This window comes from Fusarium odoratissimum, assembly GCF_000260195.1.
Source record: "Fusarium odoratissimum NRRL 54006 unplaced genomic scaffold supercont1.10, whole genome shotgun sequence".
NCBI lineage: Eukaryota > Fungi > Ascomycota > Sordariomycetes > Hypocreales > Nectriaceae > Fusarium > Fusarium odoratissimum.
The window spans coordinates 1,357,436-1,384,294 of NW_022158696.1; the positions used below are offsets into that span (position 1 = coordinate 1,357,436).

Here is a 26,859-nt window from a genome sequence, read left to right on the forward strand (position 1 = left end):
TTGATACCCAGACAAAGGAAGCTATTCACTAGGGGCAACAATTAGAGTTACAAAGTGGCTACTTTATTCCGACTCCCATCGTCATCATCGCCATTGTTGAGCATCACTTGATGAATGGCCTTGGCTAGCTTGAGCTTGTTAGGCTTAACATGTCTATCAGGGAAAGCTGTCAACATCCATCGCCTTATTCGAGTCACATGAGCATTTATCATGGCGTTGACCTTTTTGAATTATAATTGACTTTCAGGAACCAGTTCTGATAACCAAGTAGTTGCTGAAACAGCCATCAGCCAGTGAGTTGGCTACAACGTTGGAAGGTTTGTTGAGTATCCTTCAACTGCGTTAGTCATTCAGCCCTGCGGCTAGTTATTATGATACAGAAAGACGTAATATTATCTTCAATGTGCATATAACAGTGGTAGAAAACAAGCATTTTCATCATATCAATGTCGAAGGCGGCACAATCCGTCACTCACTTACAACCCCAAACCACACCCACTCAGACTCAGCGAGGAGAGGCGGAAAAAGACATCCTTGTCGGGATCCAATGAACTGCAAAGAATTGCGACATCATCGTGGTTGAAAACTCTGAATAGCTCGTGAGGTCTGCTTTCTTTTTCGTCTTTTCTTTTCCTGTTGCTCTATTCTCTGCCCTAAATTATAGCCTGATGTTGGAAATAAATCAGTGTCAGCTTTAACACCCGCGCTATCCTCCCTTCAATCTAGACTCGTCCAACCCAACAAGACATTGACTCTCTGTGTCTCCAGGGCTTTCGTACCAAGGCGACCCGACAGATTGTGTCATGCTTCAACGCTAACTGCAACTGACCAATCCAATTGATTTACCCCAGCCAGAACTTGCCCCTACGTGATTCCTTTCTGGTTCTTTTCCAGGCCCCATCCCGGGAGCCAGCCCATGTCTCTTACTTTGGGGGGCGTTGCTCTTCCGGAAGACTCTCTGAGTGAGCGAAAAAAAAAGGACAGGAAAAAAGGTACTTTGATCTACGTACCCGGCTGCGTCAGTAATCGGATTTTTAACCAGGACCTGACGGGAGTGCGGATATAGGTACGGCCGGGTACAACACCAGCGTCACCTTTTCTCTCACATCCACATCCATCACATTACGGCCAAGACTACGTCCACCACCATCTTCTCGCCTACACCCACCGTCACTCCCGCCAACCACTACCATCATACTGTACTCACTCACTTGCTCGCTCGCTCGCTCGCTCACTACTACTTACTCTCGACCTCAACACCACCACCAACACCACCACCACTTCTTTTACGACAATAAACGGTTTCACTACATCTTGTCATTGCACCGTTTTCTCTATCCTGTACATGCCGACTGTTTCGCCCTCGTTTAGTTCGATACTCTTCCTACCTGTCTAGTCAACCTGCATCCGCCCTCACCGTTTGTCTGCCCAGCCATATCCCGCCCGTCCGCTTGTGTCGTCTGCCATATACTCAACAGACAGGTGCCAGCAGCCGTCCGGAATAGGTTGGGTTAGCTTCTCTTTGCAGGCTTTCCCTCCTGGACATTCTCGCGGCCCTCGATCTCGGCCATACGCCCATTCTGTTTCAATGACGAGCCAACCACAATGATCTATTCTGAAATCTGCTTTGCAATTCATTGTCCCTGCTAAGGCCCGTCCCGGTGGTATGCTCGCTAGGCATTCACTCCACCATTCCCACAGGCCACCGTCATCATGGACAAGTCATCTGCCGTCTTAGACGGCACATCTGGCGTCGGTCGTACGTCTCGTAACGTGACCGACCCATCTGCAACATCCTCAAGCGCAACAACAGGAAGTCAGAACTCTAAACAATCCTCTGCCAACAATTCTGTAGGCCCTTCGCCCTTGGCCTCAAGAGATTCTTCCCCCACGCGACGCCCTCGAAGGACTGCTTCAGCAAACCGCTTGCCTGGTAATCGATCTCGTAAAAACAGCCAAACCGATAATAGTCCTTCACGCACGACACGACCAAGCTTGTCCTCCGCTGCCCCATCGCGCTCATTGTCCTCGACCAACACTCCAACACTTACACCTTCCCAAGAACAACAACAACAACAGATCCAAGCACCCACCCCACAAAAGCCAGGCTTCAACGCAGACCTCAAAGACAGCCCGCGATGGCCCGTATCGCCCCGCCTGCGATCGCCTCCCCCCCAGTTTAGTAACAGACCAGCAATTCCTGCACGTCGCAGCGAGCAGGATCTTCCTTCCATTAGTGTTCAACGACCTACGCCGTCGCCGCAGCCTATGGAGCAACAAACAATATCAGAGAGCGAGATGGAGGAGTCGCAGTATCCATCTGGTATGCGAACTCCAGCTCGCGTAGCGTTGGAAACGGTTCAAGAAGTCAGTTTACCAAACTCTCCCAATCCTCCAAGCGGGTCGGCTTTAGTGGAAAAGTTGAAGGAAAAGTTATCAAGCACCGACAACTATTCTGATACCGCACTTCCCGATGGACGGGCTCTACGAGCAAAGAACAGCTTGGTCGGTCAAGAGAGTGGAAGCGACACCAGCAACAACAAGGCGGAGACAAGAAGACCGACATCCGTTCCTCCACCCATAATTACTCGACAGTCTAGTGCCATGTCGAATAAGCAAATGAAGTCGAAGCAGGATGGATCTATACAGACCATGACAGTAGAGACCGAAACTGTTCCAAGCGTGCCACAGGTTGCGCTCACAACCGCCCAGAAAAGTGAAGGAACAAATGGAACTCTGAAGACGAAACAGAGCACGGAGACAATAAAACCGAAAAAGGATAAGAAGAAGGTTACACGCAAACAGCCCCCAGTAAACGCAGGGAATGGTGAGCCTGAACTAGTGACACTGACATTGAGGGATGTTGCTAATATCTATCCAGCATCCTCCAAAGCTGATGTTTTCGAGGCAACGATTGCTAGCGCTGTTGACGAAGCAAACACCTCGGATTCTGAAGAGACCTTTGTTTACGACTCTAACCCTCCGGATGGCAATGATCGGGCTGGACGCCGATTTCATTCAAGGACTCCCAGTGCTACATCTATGGCTAGCCAGGCTGATCGCCAGAATCTGCGATCCATTTATGGTATTATGGAGACTGGAGGACCTGCTCATGGACCCAAGAAGACGATGAAATTCGTCAACACTTTTACTAGCAACGGAAATGAGAGCTTAGCAGTCGAAACTGAGGATGGCAAAAGCTCTAACCGCAGTGGTGGCAGTGGGTCAACACGAGGTACGACGAGACACCATCACCACATTGGTCGCTGGGGTAGACAGCCTGGTAACGGCCATGCCTCGCTATTCGATAATGAGTCCCCATTTCCGAATGCTGCGAGGTCGAAGCTCGCTGGACCTAATTCTCGCAATTCCTCAGGGCCACCGAGCCCGCGCAACGCTCACTCCAACGCTCCGCGCCATTTTGGACATAAACGTTCTGCGATGCAGATGTCGTCCAGTTACGATATGGATGATACGACAGGAGCAGATGATGAGCGTACACCTCTTCTCGGCTCGGTCCGCTCAGGTCGTTCAGGTCGAAGCCGGCGTGGGCCGCACAACCTACGACAGGCCGAGTCACAAACTTTTGCAAGACGGTCGTCATACTTGAACCGGTTTGCGGCATGTTTAGTACTTACCATGATGTTCATGCTTGTCATTACTGGCGCTATCGGCTTCATGTTTGCTACTTCGCAGCCGATGACTGGAATCGAAATCACTGCTATCCACAACGTGGTGACCAGCGACCAAGTATTGATGTTCGATTTGACCGTCAAAGCACATAATCCTAACATCGTCGTCGTCACAATAGACCACGCAAACCTAGAAGTTTTCGCGAAATCTGAATATACAGGAACAGATTCGGACTGGTGGGCGCGACCTTTCCCTCACGGCCCAGATGATCTACGCGTGTCAGATGACCCCGAAAACGACCCTCCGCTGGATGATCCCGACCCAGATGATGACCTAAGACCCAACGTTCTTCTGGGACGGATCACAGAATTCGATAGTCCTCTTACTTTCGAGGGCTCTCTTTTCCATCAAGGCACCTCTTCTTCAACTGGAGAGATGCAACTCGAATACCCTCTGAACAATACAGTGGGGGGCTCACGACGTTGGGAGCGAATTTACCAGAACGAATTTGACCTGATCGTTAAGGGCGTGGTTAAATATACTCTTCCGATGAGCGCCCGTATCCGCAGCGCCACTGTATCAGGGAGGAAGGCCGTCAGTCCAAATTCTTCAAACGATCCTTCGAACAGTACCAAGGTTGAACCTTCAAACTAGATGGGAGGCTGCCCCGAGAGAGGCAGAAGCCCTTCTAGCCTTTCTTTTGTCAAGTCACCGTTTGTCTTGTGTATTTTGAGCGTGCATAGCATGTCACATTAGGGAGCAGCGGCGTTGGATGTAAACCTCCATCCACATTATGGCTGAACATCATAGGGACATGGAGCTTCAAGATTTTGTTTCATTGTTTTGTTTATTGGTTTATAGACAGGTTTAACACCTATGCTTCCTGTCCGGTGTTTCTTGGGTTGTTTTCACTCTAAGCCTGACCTGGTGAGCATGTACAAGTTGTGCCGTGTGGTACGGTACACATTTGCTTGCTGGGAGTAGTCTTCGAGAATGGTTAGGGATGGAGTTATTGCTTTGATTTCGTTTCACAAAACCCATAGAAGGAAAAGCGGCAACTATACGTTGTAATTTTAACGGCTTATGAAACACACAAGAAGAGAAAAGAAAGTCAGGCCGACTTGAAGAGGAAGATGTGGATTGGAGCACATATGAAATGCTTCGTAGTTAGGACGGTAGAAGAGAGCGATTATATCGTTGAATGCAGAATTCAACAGAAAGCCTGTTACTATCATGAAAGAAAGATATCCTTGTAAAATTTATATGAAAGATGAGCTTCTCATTGTGGGAACGCCAAACGCAATCACTTTTGGGCCGTTTCTCAGTTTACCTCATGGACATGGGAGATTAAGGCGCTTCCCTACTCGACACAGTATCATGGTCCTGACGGAATTTAGTAATGGTGACGTCTTATCGTAGGTGTTTGCAGATGTGAAGCCTCATGGTATTTTTTATAGTGGCATTTCCTGGGACATCTATAAAATTGTTTCTGCCAATGAACGTTTGGCAGAGTCGTTCGTAGAGGGTGTCAGATTTCAACGGAAAGTGGCGGACTGTGGAGCCTAGAGCTCTTCAATTTTGACCCGCATTTATGTTTTGGACTGCTTCCATTCTCATCTGAGCTCTGCGCGACCTTGATCTTCCCTCTTCAAACCTCGGGATTGGATTCAATCGACACACTCACTCATTTAATAGCAAGACAAAGGACTCGCCGTCAGCATGTCGGGGCGACGCGATTTCCTCAATCAGGCTGCCCCTGAGAACTATGTCGCTGGTCTCGGACGAGGCGCAACAGGTTTTACGACACGATCCGATCTTGGCCCTGCTCGAGATGGACCCAGCGAGGATCAGATCAAGGAGGCTCTTGCGAAGCGTGCCGCTCAGCTAGGTCTTGCGCCGGATAAGAAGGGCAAGGATAAAGAAAAAGATGAAGACGAGGGAGGTGACGAAGAACGATATCAAGATCCTGACAACGAAGTTGGGCTCTTCGCTGGCGGTGTATACGACAAAGATGATGAGGAGGCTGATAAGATTTGGGAATGGGTGGATGAGAGAATGGACCGAAGAAAAAAGCAGCGCGAAGCACGAGAGCAGGCCGAGAAGGACGAATACGAACGAAACAACCCGAAAATCCAACAGCAGTTTTCCGACCTGAAGCGAGCTCTGGCGACTGTTACTGACGATGAATGGGCAAATCTACCCGAAGTTGGCGACTTGACAGGCAAGAACCGGCGTAGCAAGCAAGCGTTGCGACAACGATTCTATGCTGTTCCCGACAGCGTCATTGCGGCAGCGCGCGACTCGAGCGAGATGGGAACAACAGTTATGGATGAGGGCACTTCGTCCAACGCTGGTGGCAGCGATGCTGCAGATGGTACAATGACCAACTTTGCTAAGATCGGCGCGGCTCGCGACAAGGTGCTCAAGTCCAGATTGGAGCAAGCTGGGAGCGATTCTGCTGCGCCAGGTACATCAACTAGTATCGACCCTCAAGGCTATCTTACTAGCCTCAACAAGATGCAGATGAGTGAAGCGCAAGCTCAAGTTGGAGATATCAACCGTGTTCGCGAGCTTTTGCAGTCTGTTGTCAAGACGAATCCCACAAACGCTTTGGGTTGGATCGCGGCGGCGCGACTCGAGGAGTTGGCAGGCAAGAGTGTAACGGCACGAAAGACGATCGACAAGGGTTGTACACAGTGTCCTAAAAGTGAAGATGCTTGGCTTGAGAACATTCGACTTAACAGCGATTCTCCAAATGCAAAGATTATTGCACGAAGAGCTATTGAGGCCAACAACACATCAGTTAGACTCTGGGTCGAGGCGATGAGGCTAGAGACAATTCCAAGCAACAAGAAGCGAGTTATCCGACAAGCGCTTGATCACATCCCTGAATCGGAGGCTTTATGGAAGGAGGCAGTGAACTTGGAGGAAAACTCCGATGATGCCAAGCTGCTCCTAGCCAAGGCCACCGAACTGATTCCCCTCTCTGTGGATCTCTGGTTGGCCTTGGCACGATTGGAGACGCCAGAGAACGCCCAGAAGGTCCTCAACAAGGCTCGAAAGGCCTGTCCTACGTCACACGAAATTTGGATCGCGGCTGCACGGTTACAGGAACAGCTCGGACAGGGTACCAAGGTCAATGTTATCAAGCGTGGTGTCCAGGTCCTGGCGAAGGAGTCTGCGATGCCCAAGCGCGAGGAGTGGATTGCAGAGGCAGAACGATGCGAAGAGGAAGGTGCCATTATTACCTGTCAGAACATCATTCGGGAGACTCTAGGTTGGAGTTTGGACGAGGATGATGATCGCAAAGACACATGGATGGAAGATGCGAGGGCAAGTATCAACCGAGGCAAATACGAGACAGCCAGGGCCATCTACGCCTACGCACTACGGATATTCGTCAACAGTAGAACGATGTGGATGGCAGCAGCAGACTTGGAAAGGAACCATGGAACCCGAGAGTCGCTCTGGCAAGTGCTGGAGAAGGCTGTGGAGGCGTGCCCCAAGAGCGAGGACCTATGGATGATGCTGGCCAAGGAGAAGTGGCAGGCTGGCGAGGTGGATAATGCTCGTCTCGTTCTCAAACGTGCCTTCAACCAAAACCCCAACAACGAGGATATTTGGCTTTCCGCTGTTAAGCTAGAGTCAGAAAATGGCAATGGCGAACAAGCCCGGAAGCTTCTGGAGATTGCCCGTGAGAAGGCTCCCACAGATCGTGTATGGATGAAGAGTGTTGTGTTTGAACGAGTGTTGGGCAACATCGAGGCTGCTCTAGATCTTGTCCTTCAGGCCCTTCAGTTGTTCCCTGCAGCAGCCAAGCTTTGGATGCTCAAGGGACAGATCTATGAGGACCTCGGCAAAACTGGCCAAGCGAGAGAGGCTTATGCCACAGGAGTCAAGGCAGTACCCAAGTCTGTTCCCTTGTGGCTTCTGTATGCCAGGCTTGAGGAGCAGGCCGGTCTTACCGTGAAGGCTCGATCGGTGCTTGACCGTGCTCGACTCGCTGTGCCAAAGAATGCGCAGTTGTGGTGCGAGTCAGTACGACTAGAACGTCGAGCAGGTAACACAGCCCAGGCCAAGTCAATGATGGCAAAGGCGCAACAAGAAGTCCCCAAGAGTGGTCTCCTCTGGGCAGAACAGATATGGCATCTGGAACCTAGAACACAGCGCAAGGCCCGCAGTCTCGAAGCTATCAAGAAGGTGGACAGTGACCCCATCCTGTTTGTGGCTGTGGCGCGCATCTTTTGGGGCGATCGTAAGCTGGAGAAGGCGCAAAACTGGTTCGAGAAGGCTCTTGTGCTGGACAGCGACTACGGCGATTCTTGGGCTTGGTACTACCGGTTCTTGTGCCAACATGGTACGGAGGAGAAGCGGGCAGATGTGGTGACGAAGTGCGTGCTGAATGAACCTCGACACGGCGAAGTGTGGCAGGCGATTGCCAAGAAGCCCACAAATGCGAGAAAGAGTTGTGAGGAAATACTTAAGTTGGTGGCTGAGGAATTGGAGCAATAGGGTTGTCTGATATTAGAGAGACTGGCACCTGGTGATCACCAGGGATTATATTGATAAATGGATTGGAGTTCTGGACTTGGTTATATGAAACTAATGAGCTTAGACAATATTCGAAGCGGTGGATAGTCTTTAAACACCGCATGTCACCAAAACGTGTACGTCTTCTTCTTGTTGACCGTGATTCATTGCTCTTATACTATCAAATTACATTGCATGCAGAGACCCAGAGCTATCTCACGGCCAGTCTCATGCTGCTGGGCCATGACCATTCGCCCGCTCAATCCCAAAAGTGATACCCCAGGCTCCGACTTTGATTAAATAAGTAATACAGTTGCTTCATCTTGATTCTTGATTGTTGAGAATTCGCTTATTTGCCGCCACCGAACCAGCTCGAGATACCGCCCTTGGCCTTTGCGGCTTCCGCCTCGACACGGTGGTCGAACTTGTCGACTACTCTCATGGCCTCGGCCTTTGCGTCCTTGGCGACAGACTCGACATTGCTCTTGATGACACCAGCCTGACGGTCGGCTTCGGCAGCCTGCGATTGGGTTAGGACATGATTGCGACGTACTAGAACATAATTGTAGTGTTTTGGGGAATAAACGTACAACACTGTCAATCTTGGCACCGGCAGCAGCACCAGCTCCCTTCAGCTCACCCTCAGCATTAGGGGAACGGCCGGGAAGGTGGCTCTTGATATCGGCAGCAACGCTATGGGCGTCACCTATTGAGATGTTAGTAGAATTATTGGCATTGGGGTTGAGAGCGCATACTCTCGGCCTTCTTCTCAGCAGCTCGTGGGTTGCCGCCAGCGGCGTAGAGGTAGTATCCGATACCAGAGACAGCAGCGCCGCCAAGAATGAGAGGAGTGCGAGACTTGGACATTTTGGTTGATTTGTAGTTGTTATTTGCGAAGGCGTGTGTTGTTGTGATGTGTTTGTAGAGAGGGTCGAGTATGGAGTGACAGGATGCAATGATGGATGAGGAGATGATGGCCGGGTATTTATTATTGTCAAGGCAAAGGAAAGTAAGCTCTTTTCTAGGTTAGGTGGTTACCTCGGAACTACCTCATACCTCATAGGTAGGAAGATTCGCTTGCAAGTCAAAATTACTTGGTAGTGCCCCTCTTCTTCGTCAATCAAATTTCCATGTGCTCATATGCGAACCTGGAAAGGATGGTTGCAAGTACATGACGTAACGAGGGCGGGGAGACCAATTGCTCGGATCATGAGGTGATGAGTGATGGCTGAACTGAACGCGGATACGTACTACAAACTTGGTGGACTGACACTGCTACCTATGAGCTTCAATGGGTGAGTAGACTAGGTACGGATGCTTGACGGACAAAGCATTACCTATGGTGCTGTGGTAGAGATACCATGACACTAGTAATTCTGGTCGTGGAGGTAGATTTATTAATCTTCACTGAAGGTGTAATCACATCTCTCTGTGTGGCACAAGATTCTCAGGCGCATACTCCAATCGTTTGTACTGGCAGCAAGGTGTCCTTCGGTTTGCATCTAATTCTTGATGTCGTAATATGATTCACTTCTAGTGACAGAATTGAATCTAGACTTTTTTGTTGATCGAACATTCTACGCTAAAGTGATGAACCGCCGACGGAGCTGCACCTCATGGATTTCCTCCAGGGAACGGCCCCACTGAAAGATGCAAGTACCCGACCCGCCGTAAACCGGCATTACGTCATCGAACTTCAGTAGTTTATTCTTCTTGGACCTGGCTGAAGCTGTGACGGTGATCGATCATGAACGACATGGCTTACTTGTCTGTATATATTTTTCCAATTGAGTATAAACTTTACATTTATTTTGACCATTAGCTTCGCGTCTATGCTTGCTGCCACTTGCTTTTTTTTTTCTTTCTTTCTTTTTTTGGCCCCTAAACTGAAAGAATTGTATTATTAGCTCATGAAACTTTCCATTAGATATTTGCTACAATAATAGAGCATCATTATCAACACGGAAGCTGCCTCAGCTGAACGCCCCGCCACAGTCTCCTAAAGCAGGTTGGAGCCCCTAACAGTCAGTAGTAGCGCCTCCTCCGAGCTCACAACGCCATAATGTCTCTCCTAGTCTGCTTTTTTTTGACACTTCACTTTTTCATCTTTTACTCTAATCACAGCGTTACCTTATTCTAAGTGACACTCTGATCATCTAGTGTCAGCTGTCTCCATTGTTGTCTGGAGACGCGGCTGAATAGCCTCCCACGTGCCATCATTCGTTTCAAACACCATACGTAATTCATCTCCGCCATCATTGACAACCTAATCAAGCTCTCTCCTATCTGTGACCGGGCAATCAGCCCCGGGCGGCACAGCTGCAATGCTGAGGGTCAAGAGCTCGCGTCGTCCCGCGGGACTCAGGCCTACAGATTACGATCATGAAATTGCCCTAGTCGACCACGATGCCGCCGCGACACCGACAGGGTCAGTTACACCCGAACCTCATAATATAACGAGATACTCAACAACCTCAAGATTGTTGGACCTGGAGGAGGAACACGAGGAGGAACAGCAAGAGAATCGTGACGAGCAAGATGGCGGCCAAAAGAAGCCATCGAGCAATACGCCCAACAATGCTCACACCAATGAGCATGACGATTCCCATACTGAGGGTGAAAGCCAGACCCATCCATCATCGAACCGCATTGAGAACGGCCAACCTTCAACGCCCCCACAAACAAGACCATCCATTGAAGTCCAAGGTCAGTATGGCCCGCGATATCGGATCTCAAATTAGTCTGACGTATCAGCAGAGCCAACCCCCGACGGCTTTCACGGAGATCATCCAAATGTGAAGCCAAGGAAGCCTCATGTCGAACGCGAGACAGCGATAGACATCCTTTACGAGAATGAAAGGGGTGGGTTTCTCTGCGGCATTCCTTTGTTTTCTTCGCAAGCTCTTGGAGGTCTTGATCCACCTGCTTGGAGTAAGTCGTCAAACCCAGAAACACGAGTCACCTTTATCGAGTAGACATTGACGTTTTTGCTTCAGCCAACGGGTACCATAAAGCTTCGCCAAGCAACATCCACAATGCACAAGTTCCCGACCCTACATGGGAATGGGCGTGGCCCGAATGGCGAATTAACTATCAAAAAGGTGTTGACGAACATGGCTGGGAATATTCCTTCCACTTTTCAAAAAAGTTTTCCTGGCATAGCGGCAAGTGGTGGAACTCGTTTGTTCGAAGACGTGCCTGGATTCGCAAGAGGGTGCGAAAGAGACCGGAGGAAGTGTCTGCCGATCCGCACATGCTCAACACGGATTACTTCACGATACGGCCAGCTCCTCACAAATCACCAAAGTCTCGTGCGAGTGTCATTAGCAGTCGTCTCAGTCGCTCGAGTATGAGCCAGATGTCGGCCGCGGACGCGGACGAGAAACCTGCCGATATTGATAACGTGGACGACCTCATGCGCGCTCTTCGACAAGCCAGGATAGACCGAGAGAAGCTTGACGCTGTCAACAACTACATGGAACATGCAACGGACCTCCAAAACCTTCAGCACGAGATGCATGAGATAATGTCTTTGTTTGTTTTCCAACAATCACGTCGCATATTGCTCAGCAGATTGATGGAGATTCATGACGAGACGACAACCCAGATGAAGAAGACGAACACTTCTGAATTACGAGAGCGAAACCAGGCATTAAAGGATGCCGTCCATCATGCTGATGAAGAGGTTCGGAAGCTAGCCTACTGGAGCGATGTCAAGCAAATGGCCGAGAGCGGCGAGGCGAAAGAGGCAGTCAAAGAAGATAAAGGGTGGGATGAAAGTTGGGAAGGTGTCGACCAGAGCGGCGGCGCTCATCCAATGCGGGAAAAGGCCATGGTTAACGGTAAAAAGGAGGCATCGGAGACGTGAGTGAAAACGGTTGTCAAGTTTCAACCTTGTGATGAGCAAAGAAACATAGGCATCTGATGGGAAGCAGACAAGGCGTTGTTGCATTGGTGCAGCTGGCGATTTGATGCTGGTAACTACAAGCTACTTGGTCACTATTGTAATACCTTTATAAGTTTACTACATACATGATTCGTTTTGGTTTATCACATTGACATGGCCTTATACACGACGAGTCAAGTCGAGATATGACATTCGGGTGCCCACGTGATGCAATGGCCGACATCGCGGGTCCGTTATCGCGATAACAGATAACGCCCGCCCGCGCCAATCTTTTTTCCGCCATATTTTGAGACTACTATACCAAGGTATCTAGTAGCCAAGGACCCAGCTCTCAACGGGGGGCCTCTCGAACTAAAACGCCTTCGACGATGCGTGAATTATAACAAATGTCCCTGGCGATCAAGTCAATATGGCGGGCTCGGTCGCGATGCTCTGCCTTCTCAGGACCTTTCCCAAAATCAAGGGCCCCATTGCCCTCCAGGATATCCAATCCCTACGCTATCCGGCTCGAGTCAACGACAGCATATTCTGATGGGACAAACTCAACTGAACCCCCAGAAACAGCTCTTGTAGCCCTTCCTGAGAAGTCTCTCGAAGTGAGCGAACAACAGCCTGAGCAGGTCATTGCCAACTTAGTTACAGACGATACTCACGAATCCCGCAATCGAGCCTTTAAAGATGCGTTCAGGATCGATGCGCCTCGACTGGTCGAAGACAAAGATACTATGAAGCTCTTTAAACCTGTGATCGGAAAACCACTTCAATATCCAAACGAACAGGCGAACAAAGCAAGCGTACAGGAGCATAGGCGGGACGCACGACGACAGGCCGGCTTGGGTGTGGTCTGGAGCCACTTCGATAAGACAGTTCCGCAATGGATAGAGTGTTTTGGGCTCATGAAGCGCATGACACCGCAATGGAGCGAGAGGGCCAACATGTCGGCTGTAAGGATCGTCCTACCCAAAACGTGGGATATCGAAGTCAACAACCAGAATCTCGAATATGTCGACTCTGCGACGGGCGTGCTCCAGAAACTGCGGGCAGTGGTGGATCGTAATCCTTCTGCCATTGTGCTTCGTGGACAGAGCAAGATATTGGTCAAGGTGGCCGACGAGATTGTGAGGTATTGCGAAGACGCTGAAATCTATGAGCTGGGAGAAGTGGCGGCGTCGGATTACAAGACGAGGCAGCTGTGGCCAACCATTGAAAATGCGCCAAACGGAGGCGCCTCGCTCCCTGATGACCATAACGACAATATCTGGGTGCACAAAGAGTACCAGCCTCACTCTCTCCATGTGCCATACGAGCAGATCCCGCGACCGCCCTTATGGACACATGACAACTTTGAACACTATATCTCAACGCTGTGCTATGGAAAGGTGCCTCCTCATCTAGCAATCAGGTTCTACGGCCAAAGGCGTGTGAATGGGAGATATATCGATACGGATGGCATCAGGATTAAGCTCATCGTTGATGCCTTTGAGGACCCTGCTGCAAAACCATTCATTACTGTCCCTGTCTTGAAAATGGCCATTTCCATGATGGCCTTCCGAGGTGGACATCGTGCCTCTGCCAACCATCTCGTACAATTGGGAGAGGAATTAGGCATTCCCATGGACACTGATATATACAACATCATGCTTGAAGGCTACACTCACAAGCGTGATATTGGCTTCTTTTATAGGTTTCTCCGAAGGATGCAGGCGCGCTATCATCACCCTAACATTCGAACATGGCTGCTTTTCCTTCGACTGGTCAGGGGTGAGGACGAAAGGAGGCAGGTCATTGTGGCCATGTACCAATTGGGGATGTTCAATCACCAGGCCACGCGTCGCGGGATCGCCGATGTAATGGCCTCTCTCGATGCATATGCTGCTTTCAAAGCTGGAATACCTCTGAGATGCTTCCTGGACGAGCAGAAGGAACGCTATGGTGAGGGCTGGCTAGCGATTGATGGTCTCAATAGTATTGCCACTGAACTACTTCGCTTCCACCGTCCAGAAGATCCTCGAATCGAAGATTGCAAGAAACTGGTCAGTATTCATACCGAGTCAGGCCACAGAGTTGAGCTCAAGACTATCAACATTTTCCTCAGCCACGCGGCCAAGTCTAGAGATTGGGATACTGCTCTCTGGGCTATGTCACTCTTTAAGGACGCCGGCTGCGAGCCTGACCAGGAGACTTATGGTGCTCTCCTGTCACTTGCGGTCAAAACACGCTCACCACATGCCCTCGGAACTGTCTACTTCTACGGCGTCCTCCATCGTCAGCTCCAGAAGGGATCGAGAAACTTGCTGAGCCAAGTCCTCCTTCGCACGCACAAAGACCCCTTTTGGAAAAAGCTTGAGCATCAGCCAGGCATTTTCCCTAGACAGGCAATCCCTGATATTCTAGCCAACAAGATTCCTCGTCTTTGGGTAGTCATGTCCCGAGTCGAGCGTGTCATCCTTGACAAGTGGGCGGGCTATGTTCCCCTTAAACCCCTCGAATATGCGCTCGGACTTTCATATCGCTCTAATGACCTGCCCATGCACTCTCAGATCAGCGCTGGTAAACCCGTTCAGGTGCAGGATCTCATCGTCAAGCTTCGCAGAGCTGACGGTCAACCTGGGAAAATCAACGTGCGACTCAAGGGTCGTTTCGATCCGGCGCATATGATTGAGGGTTGGGATGAGTCTCTGGCAGATTCAAACCATCCGAGCATAGTACAAGAAGAAGAGCCTGACAGTTGGCCTGATGTTGATGATGATACTCCAAAGCTTTTGTCGGCAGGGCCCAAGACGAACCCAAAATCGCCTGGCGTTGGTCAAGATGGTCCTCCTGAAGGACCAGATTCCACTCCTTCCCCTGAAGCTGCTCTGAAGGAGCTCGAGAAGAAGCTCGAAGAAGCTCGAAGAAGAGACTAGATTTAAGTCTTGCTGAACTTCTATGAGAAGCGCCACATACAACCCCCATATAACAATATCATATTTTCAGCACCTTGCATCACTCCACCCTGTATATTACAATTCCTTCTGGGATGCCTACCCATTTTACCCGTACTTTCAAGGGGCATATTATGATAGAAAACCACGGACATACCATGTACACTAGCAAAAGCACATTTTAGAAGAGGATGGGCGAGACGGAAACCAGAACATCGATAAATAAAAACGAAGTTATGAGAACACCACGAATCTTCACTGCTCGCACTAATTTACGGTCTGTCTTGCCCCCGAGATCAGTGCATATGTTCACCCACATTACATAAGTGCCAAAGTCTATAGGATTACAATGAAAGCTCCTGGAGAGGTATGGATATAGATGTTTTCCAACTCACGTCTGAATAAACCGAGCCTACCGTTCAAAAAACAACAATGGGCCGTCAGTTAGTGTCCTGTATATGCTATACTGCCTCTTAATCCCTCTAAAAGCAATCCAACCATACTCGAGCATATCATCCCAGCATTGTGGGGGGGAAAAGCTGGCTTTCGCAACGGAAGATTGGAATGAGACTGATGATCTCATGGCGACGTGAAGAAAATGGGAATCCCATGCGTGCGTAAACATCAAAAAAAGGTTTCTCTCGCTCTTCTTTCTCTCTTTCTTTCCTTGTATCCGCCTCAGCCCAGAACATGATATCCTTCCCGAGTCTCGCTCTTCTCGTGATGCGCCTCGGCAAGTCGATGAAGAGCACACGATCCAGATCCAGGTTTGACACCAATACACCGACAAGTTGAGATGCAAGACTTAACATGAGAATATCACAACCTCCTCTCGTGACCACCATCTACCACTTGCCCTTTAAACTTCCCAGAAAGTTGGGATCCGAGAAACATAACCGGAGGTGCAAGGGAGGAGCGACACCTAGGTTGAATTCAAACCCGTTGCCCCGTAATTTCAGACAACAACCTATTCTTCCTTCTTGATTTCCTGGGCACTGGCCTCCTTCTTCACCTCCTCCGCAGCGTCCTTGTCGGTAGGCTTCGTAACGGTTGCATCGGCGGGTTTCGTATCGGCGGAAGCGTTTTCGGCGGCGGCGGCGCCAGGGGCGGTTACAGGAGCGGTGTCCTTCTCGGCGGATGACGGGTTTTTGGTGACCTGGCTGGCGAGGTCTTTGTCTTCGTCGGCGTTGTCAAACATCTCTGTATCATCTGAATCCGTAAGAACCTCAGTGCCATCGCCGAGGAAAATGATCCGGCCTCGGTACCCACCAACTCCAAAGCTTCGTCCCTTGTTTTCAGGATCCATCTCATAGCCACTGTCGCTATCCTCAAAGTTGTGGTGGACTCCAGGTCCTCGGAATTCGGCTACCAATTTCACGTCAGTCTGTGTCTAGACGTCCAACTTAAATCGCAGAACGGGCATCATCCTTACCGTACTCAGGAGGAGCGCATGGGCCATCTCCGTTGGCGACCCGGCGGGCGATCTCCTCGTACCACTCTTCCTTGGTCTTTCCGTTGAGGAAGCCGATGATGACCATGGTCATGTTGTCGCAGCCAACGCCACCGGTCTCGGAGTTGGAGGCAAGACAGTTGTCCATCATGTTCTCGCAAATCTTGTCGAGCTCTTGCTTGGCAGCGATGCCTCGTCGGACGAACTCAACCACGGCTTGAGAGGATTGGCAATCCCAGATACCTATGCTAGTGAGTACTGTTATTCCCTCATCACTCGAGCCGACGTAGCTTACCATCACAAGCAATGACTAAGAATTCATCCTCGTCTGTAAGATCATGTTGCTCAACATCGGGGTAGGCTGTAACAATTTGGTTCTCGGGGGACAACTCAGCACTCTTCTTGAATTCAAAATCACCAATAGCACGCGAGAGGGCGAGGTTTCCGTTCACTCGGCCGAAGTCGACAAAGCCACCGGCAGCTGTGATTCGGTTCTTCTCGTCTAGTGGGGATGTCAGTATTGTCGCTCGTGTTGCGTGAGTGATGTGACTGACTCTCGAGTTGGGGCTTGTGGTCCTGAGATAAAGGCTTGGCACGACCCTTGATACCAAGAACACCTCTCGAATCACCAGCGTTGGCCTGAATTTACGGGTCAGCTTCTTATAGAGATGTCTCATGTCCTCCTCCAATGGGATTTGAAGGGGAAAGCCATAGTGAGGAAACAAAGGTGAGGGGCGAACTCACAACATAGAGCTTGTTGCCAGCGATCAAGCTGACACAGGCTGTGCAACCGGAAACTTCTTCTTCGTACTTGGGGTCTGATGTTGGCGAAACATGACACGTTAGCAGTTGTTATTCCAGAGGCCAGGCGACGATTTGTCCATTATCGGGCATGGCGGGAAACGGAAAAGACCAAAAGCTGGCGCATACCGTTGAGAATAGCGCGATCGGTCGCGAGGAAACCGTCCTTCAGACCCTGAGCATAGTCACCAGACTTGAAAGTGTCCTGCTTGAAGATAATGTTGTGAATGTTTTGGCCGGTAAACAGTGCCACCTTGTCACCACCGTGTCCGTCGAAAACACCGAAGAAGGACAGCTTGCTGGAGTGAGACTTGGCTGAGTCGAGGTCGAGTACTGCGGTGTGAGCATCCTCCATACTAATGCGCCAGCCTTGCATGGCCGAAACACCGTAGATGAGGCGCTCATCCTCACCCTTCTCCGAAGTCTATGGGGTAGAAACGAAGCGTTAGCGGGACTTGGTCTGACGATAATGCAGCAGGCGGAAACATCGGGGAAGCGGATATCAGTATGTGAGCATAGGCGTGGAAAAATAATAATCGCAAGAGCCAAATTATAAGCCCAAAGCCTCCGGTGGTCGATGCATGTTCCCGACAAGGCTGAGGATATAGGCGCGGCTGGTGAAATTGGTATTGCGTGGGCTCCAGCGCCGCTGGTGCTGGGTGAGGGGCTCATGACTGAGCAAGATTGCCCCTCTCGCGCCAGGTCCGAGTACTAAATCCCAATGGCCAAATGCAAAACAAAAAAAAACGAACAGAGCCGCGCAGATGATCGAGACGAGCACATAAAATTCAAAGGCACAAGACGCACCTTTTCGACAACGGGCTCCGATAGAGTCTGACCCATGACTATAGATTGTTATGGCCGGTTCGATCGAAAGAAAGCCTAGGCGTTGCTGGGACGAGACAGGACGGCGAGCGGAAGAGAGAGGAGAGAAGAGATGAGGAAGATCGACCGACGAGGGGTTGGCGGGGGGGAGAGGGTCGTTTGAAGAGGGGGGGGGATGACGAGATAAGATCTCGCTCGACAAGAGAATTTTAGTTATTTGGTAAGAACAAGAGGTACGAGTATGAGTAGTATGAGGAGAAGAAACTATAGCAAAAGCAAAAGGCAGAAAAGAAGATGAATGGGGTAGACTACGATGCCGGCGCCGGGAGCGTGGTCAAGGGTGGATTCACGCTTTCTGTTGATGCGGAAGAGGGAGATTTCGACGTGCGAGAGATGGATCTGGATGTGTGGATTGTTGAGGTGAGGTGATGTCGGGCGGGGGGTCGCACCTATAGCGGGGGGGCTAGTGCTGTAGCTAGCTGTACGATCGCTAGGCTTCAGTGGTGGTGATCACCAAATTTGGAGCTCTCCAGGTTGAGCGGCTGCCTAACAGTAGCACCCTAGGTCGGTACCTTTACCTGGTGGACGTCTTTAGCTGGGCTCGACCTGAGGCGCGGGCTTTGAAAATCAAATGAGGCGGGGTGTCGCGGGTATTGGATGAATATGGATTTATGCATTTTCTCGGGGGAACTGTCAAGTGCAGTATCCAACCACGGACACGTATTGCTGAATCTTGTGCTCCTTGAGGCATAATACCTTAGGGGACCTTGGGTACAGCTTGATATCAACCAGCATGTGCCAATCAAGGTGTTTTCAACCATGATATCTCGCTCCTCCATCCCATCTGAAAGAGCTCAACTACTTTGGTCTTAGCACCATTCTAGTCCAAGGCAGGGGCGAATACACTGAACTGTTCCTGTCCCTACATCATCAATCTGCTCTTCTGCTAACCCCTGTTCCCACAGGAATGGGACCGCCACTGACAGCCACGCTTTGTATGAAATAACTCGAGGTGATACAATGACCTCGCGTCAGTGGCTATGATGTACGCATCCATACAAACTATCACCCCATTGATACACTAAATTAAGCTGAGCCTTTTTAAAACCACCCACTGCATGAAAATTAGTTGAGGGGGGAAAAACTGTGCATAAGTACGTCGTGTCGAGTAAGAGTTCCGTCAGCCGCTGGCGCCTAAACAGTCCCCTCTCGTTCGCTGTTTTTTTTTCACTGTCACGCGTAAAAAATTTCCATGTCGTCCTCGCCACTTCTAGCCGCGTGTTATTCATCTGTGCTACCCTGCATGCTTTGAGTGGCTGTTGAGAATTACCTGTTCAGAACCTGATTTGATCGGATGCTACACATAAGCCTCAGATCAGGTCGCGTGCCCTTCCCTTGATGACGGTCCGGTCCGGCTCCAAAAATTACAAAACCCAGTTTCTTATCCCCATCCGTGCGTGATTGAGGTATTGATTGACAGTAGGGCTGTGGCTGCGGTTGTGGCTGATCACTTCTTTATTAGAGGATGATGCTATCCCCGAGACTTGAGGTTCAGAGAAATTGGAAACCGAGGAGCCCGTCTTTGTGAAGGGTTTATGTCATATTATACAGGTAACTCTCAACTTTTAAGAAGGGGCAGATCTGGACATCAAGCCGTCAACTCTGATGGTACGCAATACCTGAAAGACTCTTTGTATATAACAGATCTGTATAAACATTTAACTTACCCTAAAACGTTGACCATTGAAGACTGTTTTCGCCCATCTGTCCCTACAGTACATGATAACTTGGTGTTGTTTCGTGTGTCGCTTGCCAGAATCAAGGGTAGTTGGAATGTGTTATTAATCTAATGAGATTATGATTGTCGTTTGAGGACTTCTGCTACTAATCTAGACCAAACATATTTTCGTAAACCCCATCCATAGAGAGAAGAACCCCTGAATTATCCTCTCCCAAGGAACACACCAAGGGAGAAAACGAAAAAAAGAAAAAGAAAAGAAAAGAAAGCATCGATATACCAAAACAAATACAAAGCGCCAGGGTATCTCATGCTCCAACATATACATCATCAATACAGGACTTCAACTCAGAGAAAGGCATAGCTGCCACCTTCTGACTTGCCCGAGTCTTCTCTTCTCCAGTTCACCGATGAGTTTCCTGCTGGCTTCGAGTTTCTGCTGCCAGGAACACTGAGCGGATCGACACTCAAGCGAGACAACTTGCTCATCGAATGCCCCAAGCCTTGCCGTAAAGACGCCAAGGATCCCCTGATGCTGTTCTGAGCATCTCCCCATTGGCTTGGGGATATCAGTTCCGAGCTTGCCCGCTCTCCAGGCTGTGCTCCATCACGGCTCGAACTCATCGCCGTGCTTGGTCGAAGTGGATGGAAAGGCGACTCATCCACAAGCTGGTGATATGACGCGCCTGTTCCATCGCGCTGGGATTCGTAAACTCGCCAGTTCTCCCCGGAACCAAATGAAGGGTCACTGAAAAGTCCTCTGGGTGCCTCCAAATCATACCATGGCCTGCTACTGGGGCCACCATCCTCTCCAAGCAGTTCCTGGGTGGACAGACGTACTAGCTCCGGTCGTCTCAATGCTGGCAGGCTCTGAGTTGCTCCTATTGAAGGGCCCTCGCCATCACCCACTGAGGCGTCAGAACCGAGCCGAGCATCTGGCGCTCGTGTTGGAACCCTGGTCAAGAGCCTTGGACTGGAAAGATGCGAGGAAGCAAAGGCTAATGAGCTTTCATTGCCGCTTGTGTAGTAGTCAGAGCCCTGTTGGAATAATGCTTTTTGAGATTGGATACTGGGGAGACCATTGAGCGAGGAGTCAGCTGCGTCGTTGCCCCCCATGAAAGACCTTCGTCTTGCATCTGATAAAAACACTGGTGGTGGTATCAGTTGACTAGTTGACTGTGATAATGTTGAGTTCGATCGTTGGCTCCTCAAAGAGTCACGACTTGGCCGCCCTGCAGTTGCAGTCCCAACTGTGACCCAGGATCTTCTTTCGTCCTCACTGTTGGGTGTACCGAGGGACCGAGATACACTGGTGTTGGAATCCTCAGCGACAAATCTCGGAGGAACAAGAGGTGTCGCCATGAACCCCAATGTTGGAGATGCCATGACTAGCGTTTCCGAATCCATCTCAGAATGGGGCGTCCTTATCGGGCGGCGTTGTTGTTTGCCTGCAGCTGCTATGATCTCGACCTTGTCGGCCTCTCGCATTGCTGTCGAGCCCCCGTTAACACGAAGGCTCTCGAGCACAGGTCCGGAGATCTTATGGCGAAACTTGGACGAGAGGTATGTTTGTCGTTTGCGGCGGCGGCGAAGGAGACAGCAAACGAGCAGCGTCGAAAGAAAGATGACAACCAGAAGAGGCAGAAGAATCGCGAGGAGGAGGGTACCAGTTGTCAGATTCCCATCTGAATCAGACAACTGTACATCAGGCTCTGAAGAGGTTCCGGTGGGCGCGACAGAAGTAGACGTGCCCGTAGATGTTGATGAAGTGCGAGACTGAGTTGTCGACGAGGATGTGGACTCGAACGGTATCACGCTCAAATTTAGAACCTCGGTCTCTGTGTCGTCTAAAGTCTTTGACGAAGCTGTCACAGAAATATTTAGATCTCCCGAAGCCGATACAGGGATCTTCCCGGTGATGTTAAAGTCATCAAGCTTTAGCCAATCCTTCTTCGGTTTGGTTGAAATCTGAAGGTCAATGTCATCAGGGTCCCAGAAATAGGGCCGCAAATCAAGATCGACATCTTTTCCAGCCTCGACCTGGATACCGTCAAAAGTTGAGCGAAATAGAGCAGTGGAGACATTGACAGTGGCGTATATGTTGAGTGTATCTTGGTATGAGTCGCGGAGTGTGATGGTGAAGTTGGTTGAATGATCGCCTTTCCCTGGTGTTCCCTCGATATCCCATGTTTTCTTGTCCAGGGACAGCCAGTCCGGCATACCGGCTGTTGAAACATCAATCTCGTCAATCTTCACAGGTTTGTTGTCAAGCTTTATGCTCTCTGCTAGCCCGCTATATTCAAGCTTTTCCCCTCTGGTCGTGTTCAGAGTGATGTTGGGGTTGTCAACACTGAGTTTGTGTCTACCCACAATGACAGAGAAGGCAACTGACACGGCAGAGAAGCCAACAATGTCCGAAGCGACAAGCTCGAAGTCAAAAGTTTGAGGAGGCTGGATAAGTGACTCGAAAGGAGGTGTCTTGCCACTAAATGTCAATGAACCAGCATCGAACCTCATCCAAGCAGGTAAGGGACTGCCATCGCCGGAAGTCGCATAATAGTTGATCATATTGGGCTGGTATTCAAATGTGGCGGCATCAAAAGTGAATCTGAACTCTGTAGAAGGATACGAGATTAGTGATGACGGCGGCGAATAGTCGCCAAAATCTTCCATCTGCTCCAGAAGTGGTGTTTTGAGGGAGGGGCCTTTGTTCCTCGACACGACCAGAGTCGAACTTAGCAACGTCGAGCCAGAATCATCCTTGGCAATGATCTCTATTGTCTGGCCTACCACATCGCCACTGGGAACAGTGTCGTTGGTCGGGATGCCATAAAGACGGCGATCTTTGCTGTCGATGGAAATCCATTTTGGCGCATCCCCAAGTGAGTATGATATTTTGGAGTCTGATCGAAATGTGTAACGAGAGAAGACGTAAGAGAAGGGTTCATCTACCCGGGCTACTGGTGGTAACTGAGAGTTAATCGGGTAGTCAATTGTTGGCTGAGAACTTGTGAGTCCTGAGATGGTAAGGAGGAGAACAGCGAGTATGAAGGAAGTCATCATAGCATGACAATGCACAGTTCAGTGTTGAAGTACGAATAGAATAACATGAAACGCCATCCAGGTGAATAGGAACTCGCTGAATAGAGCCGAAAGGATGAAGGAAAGAGAAGTGAGGATCAGGAAGGCCGGGAGACAGACGACCGTACGAAGGCATATCGTGAATGACATGTTGATGGCTGGCAAGCTGGAGACTTGAGCTAGAGGAATACTGAGCCCTTCATTCCTGTATAGCTTCTCCACTGAGCCTCGTTGAACCACGGGAGAAAAATTGGTGGTGATAGTCAATTAAGGGAACCGGTGTTGAATCTATTCGTCCATTTCAAGAGGAGGCAAGATGTCTCAGCTTAACTAGAACTTCCCGTGGGATGGAGAGACATTGACGTGTGGCGGGCATAACCAAAAGAGCGGTACTCCAGGCTGATACAGCTGTAGTCACATTCCTATGGAAGGCCTGGCAGCCCAGAGAGACTGGTGAGACATCGTAGCCACTCGGCATGATGATGATGAAAAACTCGACATGGTAATCTTGAAGGTTGACAGGATACTGGCTCCATCGAGCTAGGGAAGGAAGGCTGGAGAGGGAGAGTCAATAATTAGCAATGGTGTTGTTGAAAGAGCATATATTGGCTATGATATCATATAACGTCTCCCTTGATCATTAGACTCAGCATGGCCATTGAGTATTGATATTATCACATGGGCCATTCCCTGGGAGTCGTCAACCTGATGTAACATGAATTGACCCTTGAATCTATCAGCTTTCTTAGTAGCAACACTCACTCGAGCGAGGCAGCAGTGGATCACCCCCGATTTCTCTTGTTGAAGGGCAACTCGGCGAATTTATTTGTGGAGGAGCCCTTATCCAAACGGAGTATGGGTTTTGGGATAGTTTAGTCGTTATCGCCAGTCCCGCAGAGCCTTTAACGAGCCAATCGCTCAACTGTCTCGATGACTCTTCAAGCGGAGGATGTAGCGCACCCTTGATCGACGGCGACGGCCAACAAAAATAAAAGGGTCTATTTGAGTCTGGATCGCACACGTATGCAAATGGAAAAAGCAGCAGTCTAATCGGCCCAAGTAGAAGAGGCAAAAGAGGAGCAGTCGAGTACCCTAGGAAGAGATGCCATAGGTTGATTAGAAGGAAAAAAGTCTGCAGGTGACACAGGGCAGTTGTGCTTTTCACAGATACTCGATAGAAGCCTATCTTATTCTAGGTTAGCAGGTGCAAGAGGGAGTAGCCTACCTGAAGGGGCGGAACAACAAAGTCATAGAAAGTTATTCCTCTTGCTTCATTTGAATAGAACAGAACCATCTTCCTCGATTTATCTGCAGGGCAGTGCCTCTCAAGCTCCACTGCATCGATATCCCTTCGACTTTCAACACTATCCCTTGAGGGCTACTAGTCGTGATAGATCCGACTACTCCGTGCAGTCTATTTTTTGACCCTCTGCAAAAGTCAAGGGACTCAAATCGAGGGACAGAGCAGCGACAACTCTTTCGCAATGAGCAGTCCACCGTCGTCCCCTTTGATGGACCCAGTCACAATCAGCGAGGACATTGCTCCATTGCCGTCCTTCAAGGCCAGTGGTGTTGCGACTGTCGATTTCGATGGCGTTCTCTCCGGTCCTCTCAAGGTGCACGAAGATGTGCGATCTGGTTGTGGTGGGCAAACGTGGCCCGCGGGAATGCTTCTCGGCAAGCATATGTTGCGTTACCACAAAGACCGGCTTGCTGACGCTCGGATGTGAGTTTCGCGCTCTTTCTTCAACTTCGACACTGCTATCGCATGCATGTGACTTGGACCGGGTCCTTTGTCTTGGTCTGCATAGACAGTGTGAGTGTAATCAAAGACGGAGTAGACTTGCTGACTCGTTGGTCATAGATTGGAACTTGGAGCTGGCGGCGGTCTCATCGGTCTTGCCGTCGCCTTAGAATGTCAGCTTCAAAATCAGTTGTTAGTGACGGACCAGCTGGAGATGTATGAGCTGATGAAGCACAACATCGAGCTAAACAACCTACAAGACAAGGCCAAGGCGATGGTGCTCAACTGGTACGCGAATTCGAATGTATTGTCATGTGTAACATCCTCCTCTGCCTTACCAATCCTCTGGTCAGATGAGTGCGAGCCACCAAGCTGACTGGTCTGTTCATATAGGGGCGAAGACTTGCCAGCTGCCGTGTTGGAGCAAAAGCCAGACGTGATATTGGCTGGCGAATGCGTCTATTTCGAACCTGCTTTCCCTCTCCTGATGTCTACGCTTAAGGCTCTATTAGAGCTTAACCCCGCAGCCGTCGTGTACTTTTGTTTCAAGAAGAGGAGACGCGCGGACATGACCTTTGTCAAAATGGCTAAGAAAGCGTTCAAGGTCGAAGAAATATTCGACGAGGATAGGCCCGTTTTCCAGCGCCAGGGCCTTTTCCTCTTTTCTTTCACCAGCCGCCCAACCACAAGCCAAACGAAAGCTACCAAAAACCAAAGTCAACCTCAACTGTCAAAATGATGAAAAAGGTCAAGGAAACGCTTTGTCTACACAGCATCTTAGTTGGCATGCGCCCGAAAACTGTCCATGCATGTTGAGTCCTGGCCCGGAGATCCGACTGGATCCTTTCATCAGGAAACACAGTGACGCTGACAGGACTGCATAGTAAGTCTGACCAACAGGACTTCAATGTAACATCGCCAAGGGGTTTCTCGAGGGTTCTTGAGTCGATTCAATGATAGTCCGCCTCAAGTATTGCTCTAAGTATGTATCATTATGATGGAGCTATATGGGCCCTCAAACTGTTGACTTTCCCACCGATTCGAGGGTTCGGAATTCGTGCAAGAGAGAATAGAAATGCAGAGTACCCACACCTGCGTTACTGACTATCCTGCGAGCGACATGTGTCTGAGACTTGTCTATCGTCTTTGTTGTAATAAGAGACACTGTACAAGCTGGACCAATGAAGTCTGTGCTTGGCAAAGAAAACCAAGTCGTGGTGTGTGTTTGAAATTTCTTGAGAAAGATGCGAGCCTTTTTCCACAAGCGCTAGATTAACTCTCAAAGCACCGTAAGATTTTCATCACATCGCATCACAGTGAAAGCGCATACATGTTCACACAGACAACGAAGCAAAGGGAATAATGACTTGAAGCCCGGCTCAAGAAGTGTGAACGTCACGCATGCATTGGCGCCAACATTACGCCGAACGACCCAGCAAGAGAAGGCGGCAAAGAAGACTTTTTATTTCCCTCACACCACCGGATTTTCTGATACTTTCTCACGCTTCTAAACTGCTCCTACTGCTGCAAGCCATGTCAGCAAGCCGTTGGGTTGTTCATGAGTGGATGAAGTGGCACCCAGATTAACGTTGCCCTGGACCTGGGAAGAAATGGGTCTTGTTTCAACTTGGCGTATGGCGTCCTCCACACCTCCCGGATGCACGTTGACTCGTTGAGTGCTTTCAAGCCTCTCAAGCCTCTGCGTTTCGGGCCAGGCACATGGCGCCAGCGAACAGGACAACTCAGAGATCGATTCACTGTGTCTCCCCCTCCACCAACTTTGGTCCTCCATCAGTGTCAGATGTTCCTTGTTTTCTCGCTCCGCAGACCTCCCGCCACCGTCAGGCACATATAGACTGTCATTGGCTGCCTCTTAGCCCTGACAAGATCTAACTCGGAAGCTGACGACAGGGCGGCCCCTTGCAGATTGACCAATCACAACCCCCTGGGTTAGAAAACATGCCTTGAGTCGGGCCACTGGACTGCGTGCGTGCTCTGTAAAGGTGGTGAGGGATCTGAAAAATCAAATTGCTCGGCGACATGACTCTGATGATTCCGTTGACGACCTCTCCAACTGCACTATACTGAGATGACGCGGCCCGCAATACGTGAGTTGCTGTTCCCCGCAAAGCCGTTCTCAGATGAGGCAGCTAGCTGATTGAGGACGGGTTTTGAGGTTCTGAACGAGGAGGCTGGCGATCAACTTTGCATCACAATACGATGAAT

The 26,859-nt window shown here is 49.9% G+C and overlaps 8 protein-coding genes across 17 annotated transcripts; 5 read left to right on the plus strand and 3 right to left on the minus strand.

Moving 5' to 3' along the window:
- The first annotated feature begins 983 nt into the window (after positions 1–983).
- Positions 984–4,994, plus strand: FOIG_07378 (uncharacterized protein). The gene is made up of 2 exons (XM_031206929.1): positions 984–2,827; positions 2,882–4,994. The coding sequence occupies exons 1-2, from the start codon at positions 1,714–1,716 to the stop codon at positions 4,285–4,287; spliced, it is 2,520 nt and encodes an 839-aa protein (XP_031064048.1). The 5' UTR covers positions 984–1,713; the 3' UTR covers positions 4,288–4,994.
- Positions 4,995–5,231: 237 nt separating this feature from the next.
- FOIG_07379 (uncharacterized protein) lies at positions 5,232–8,587 on the plus strand. The gene has a single exon (XM_031206930.1). It carries the CDS (start codon positions 5,353–5,355, stop codon positions 8,143–8,145), a length of 2,793 nt encoding a protein of 930 aa, XP_031064049.1. The 5' UTR covers positions 5,232–5,352; the 3' UTR covers positions 8,146–8,587.
- Positions 5,237–9,737, minus strand: FOIG_07380 (uncharacterized protein). Of its 3 annotated transcripts, none has more exons than XM_031206931.1 (4): positions 9,501–9,658; positions 8,919–9,435; positions 8,754–8,869; positions 5,237–8,683 (listed from the first exon to the last, which is right to left on the minus strand). In XM_031206931.1, exons 2-4 carry the CDS (start codon positions 9,028–9,030, stop codon positions 8,513–8,515), a joined length of 399 nt encoding a protein of 132 aa, XP_031064050.1. In that variant the 5' UTR covers positions 9,031–9,435; positions 9,501–9,658; the 3' UTR covers positions 5,237–8,512. The 3 variants fall into 3 exon arrangements, with proteins under 3 accessions (XP_031064050.1, XP_031064051.1, XP_031064052.1); XM_031206932.1 differs by having other exon boundaries at positions 8,205–8,683; positions 8,919–9,449; positions 9,501–9,737; XM_031206933.1 differs by having other exon boundaries at positions 8,205–8,683; positions 8,919–9,658.
- Positions 9,738–9,938: 201 nt separating this feature from the next.
- FOIG_07381 (uncharacterized protein) lies at positions 9,939–12,253 on the plus strand. Of its 2 annotated transcripts, XM_031206935.1 has the most exons (4): positions 9,939–10,591; positions 10,643–10,869; positions 10,921–11,094; positions 11,160–12,234. In XM_031206935.1, exons 1-4 carry the CDS (start codon positions 10,488–10,490, stop codon positions 12,029–12,031), a joined length of 1,377 nt encoding a protein of 458 aa, XP_031064054.1. In that variant the 5' UTR covers positions 9,939–10,487; the 3' UTR covers positions 12,032–12,234. The 2 variants fall into 2 exon arrangements, with proteins under 2 accessions (XP_031064054.1, XP_031064053.1); XM_031206934.1 differs by having other exon boundaries at positions 9,939–10,869; positions 11,160–12,253.
- A 111-nt stretch (positions 12,254–12,364) lies between these two features.
- Positions 12,365–19,217, minus strand: FOIG_07382 (protein phosphatase). 7 transcript variants are annotated; one of them, XM_031206938.1, is made up of 8 exons: positions 18,053–19,217; positions 17,375–17,669; positions 17,189–17,262; positions 16,999–17,083; positions 16,740–16,946; positions 16,427–16,687; positions 16,264–16,359; positions 12,365–16,203 (listed from the first exon to the last, which is right to left on the minus strand). In XM_031206938.1, the coding sequence occupies exons 1-8, from the start codon at positions 18,086–18,088 to the stop codon at positions 15,962–15,964; spliced, it is 1,296 nt and encodes a 431-aa protein (XP_031064057.1). In that variant the 5' UTR covers positions 18,089–19,217; the 3' UTR covers positions 12,365–15,961. The 7 variants fall into 7 exon arrangements, with proteins under 7 accessions (XP_031064057.1, XP_031064055.1, XP_031064059.1 ...); XM_031206937.1 differs by having other exon boundaries at positions 15,192–16,359; positions 18,053–18,928; positions 18,982–19,217; XM_031206936.1 differs by having other exon boundaries at positions 12,365–16,359.
- Positions 12,457–14,976, plus strand: FOIG_07383 (uncharacterized protein; the record flags this gene model as incomplete). The annotated part of the gene is made up of 1 exon (XM_031206943.1): positions 12,457–14,976. The coding sequence occupies one exon, from the start codon at positions 12,457–12,459 to the stop codon at positions 14,974–14,976; it is 2,520 nt and encodes an 839-aa protein (XP_031064062.1).
- An 824-nt stretch (positions 19,218–20,041) lies between the features above and the next one.
- Positions 20,042–23,706, minus strand: FOIG_07384 (uncharacterized protein). The gene has a single exon (XM_031206944.1). It carries the CDS (start codon positions 22,869–22,871, stop codon positions 20,157–20,159), a length of 2,715 nt encoding a protein of 904 aa, XP_031064063.1. The 5' UTR covers positions 22,872–23,706; the 3' UTR covers positions 20,042–20,156.
- Positions 23,707–23,764: 58 nt separating this feature from the next.
- Positions 23,765–26,023, plus strand: FOIG_07385 (uncharacterized protein). The gene is made up of 3 exons (XM_031206945.1): positions 23,765–24,615; positions 24,754–24,921; positions 25,027–26,023. Exons 1-3 carry the CDS (start codon positions 24,374–24,376, stop codon positions 25,370–25,372), a joined length of 756 nt encoding a protein of 251 aa, XP_031064064.1. The 5' UTR covers positions 23,765–24,373; the 3' UTR covers positions 25,373–26,023.
- Positions 26,024–26,859: the final 836 nt, after the last annotated feature.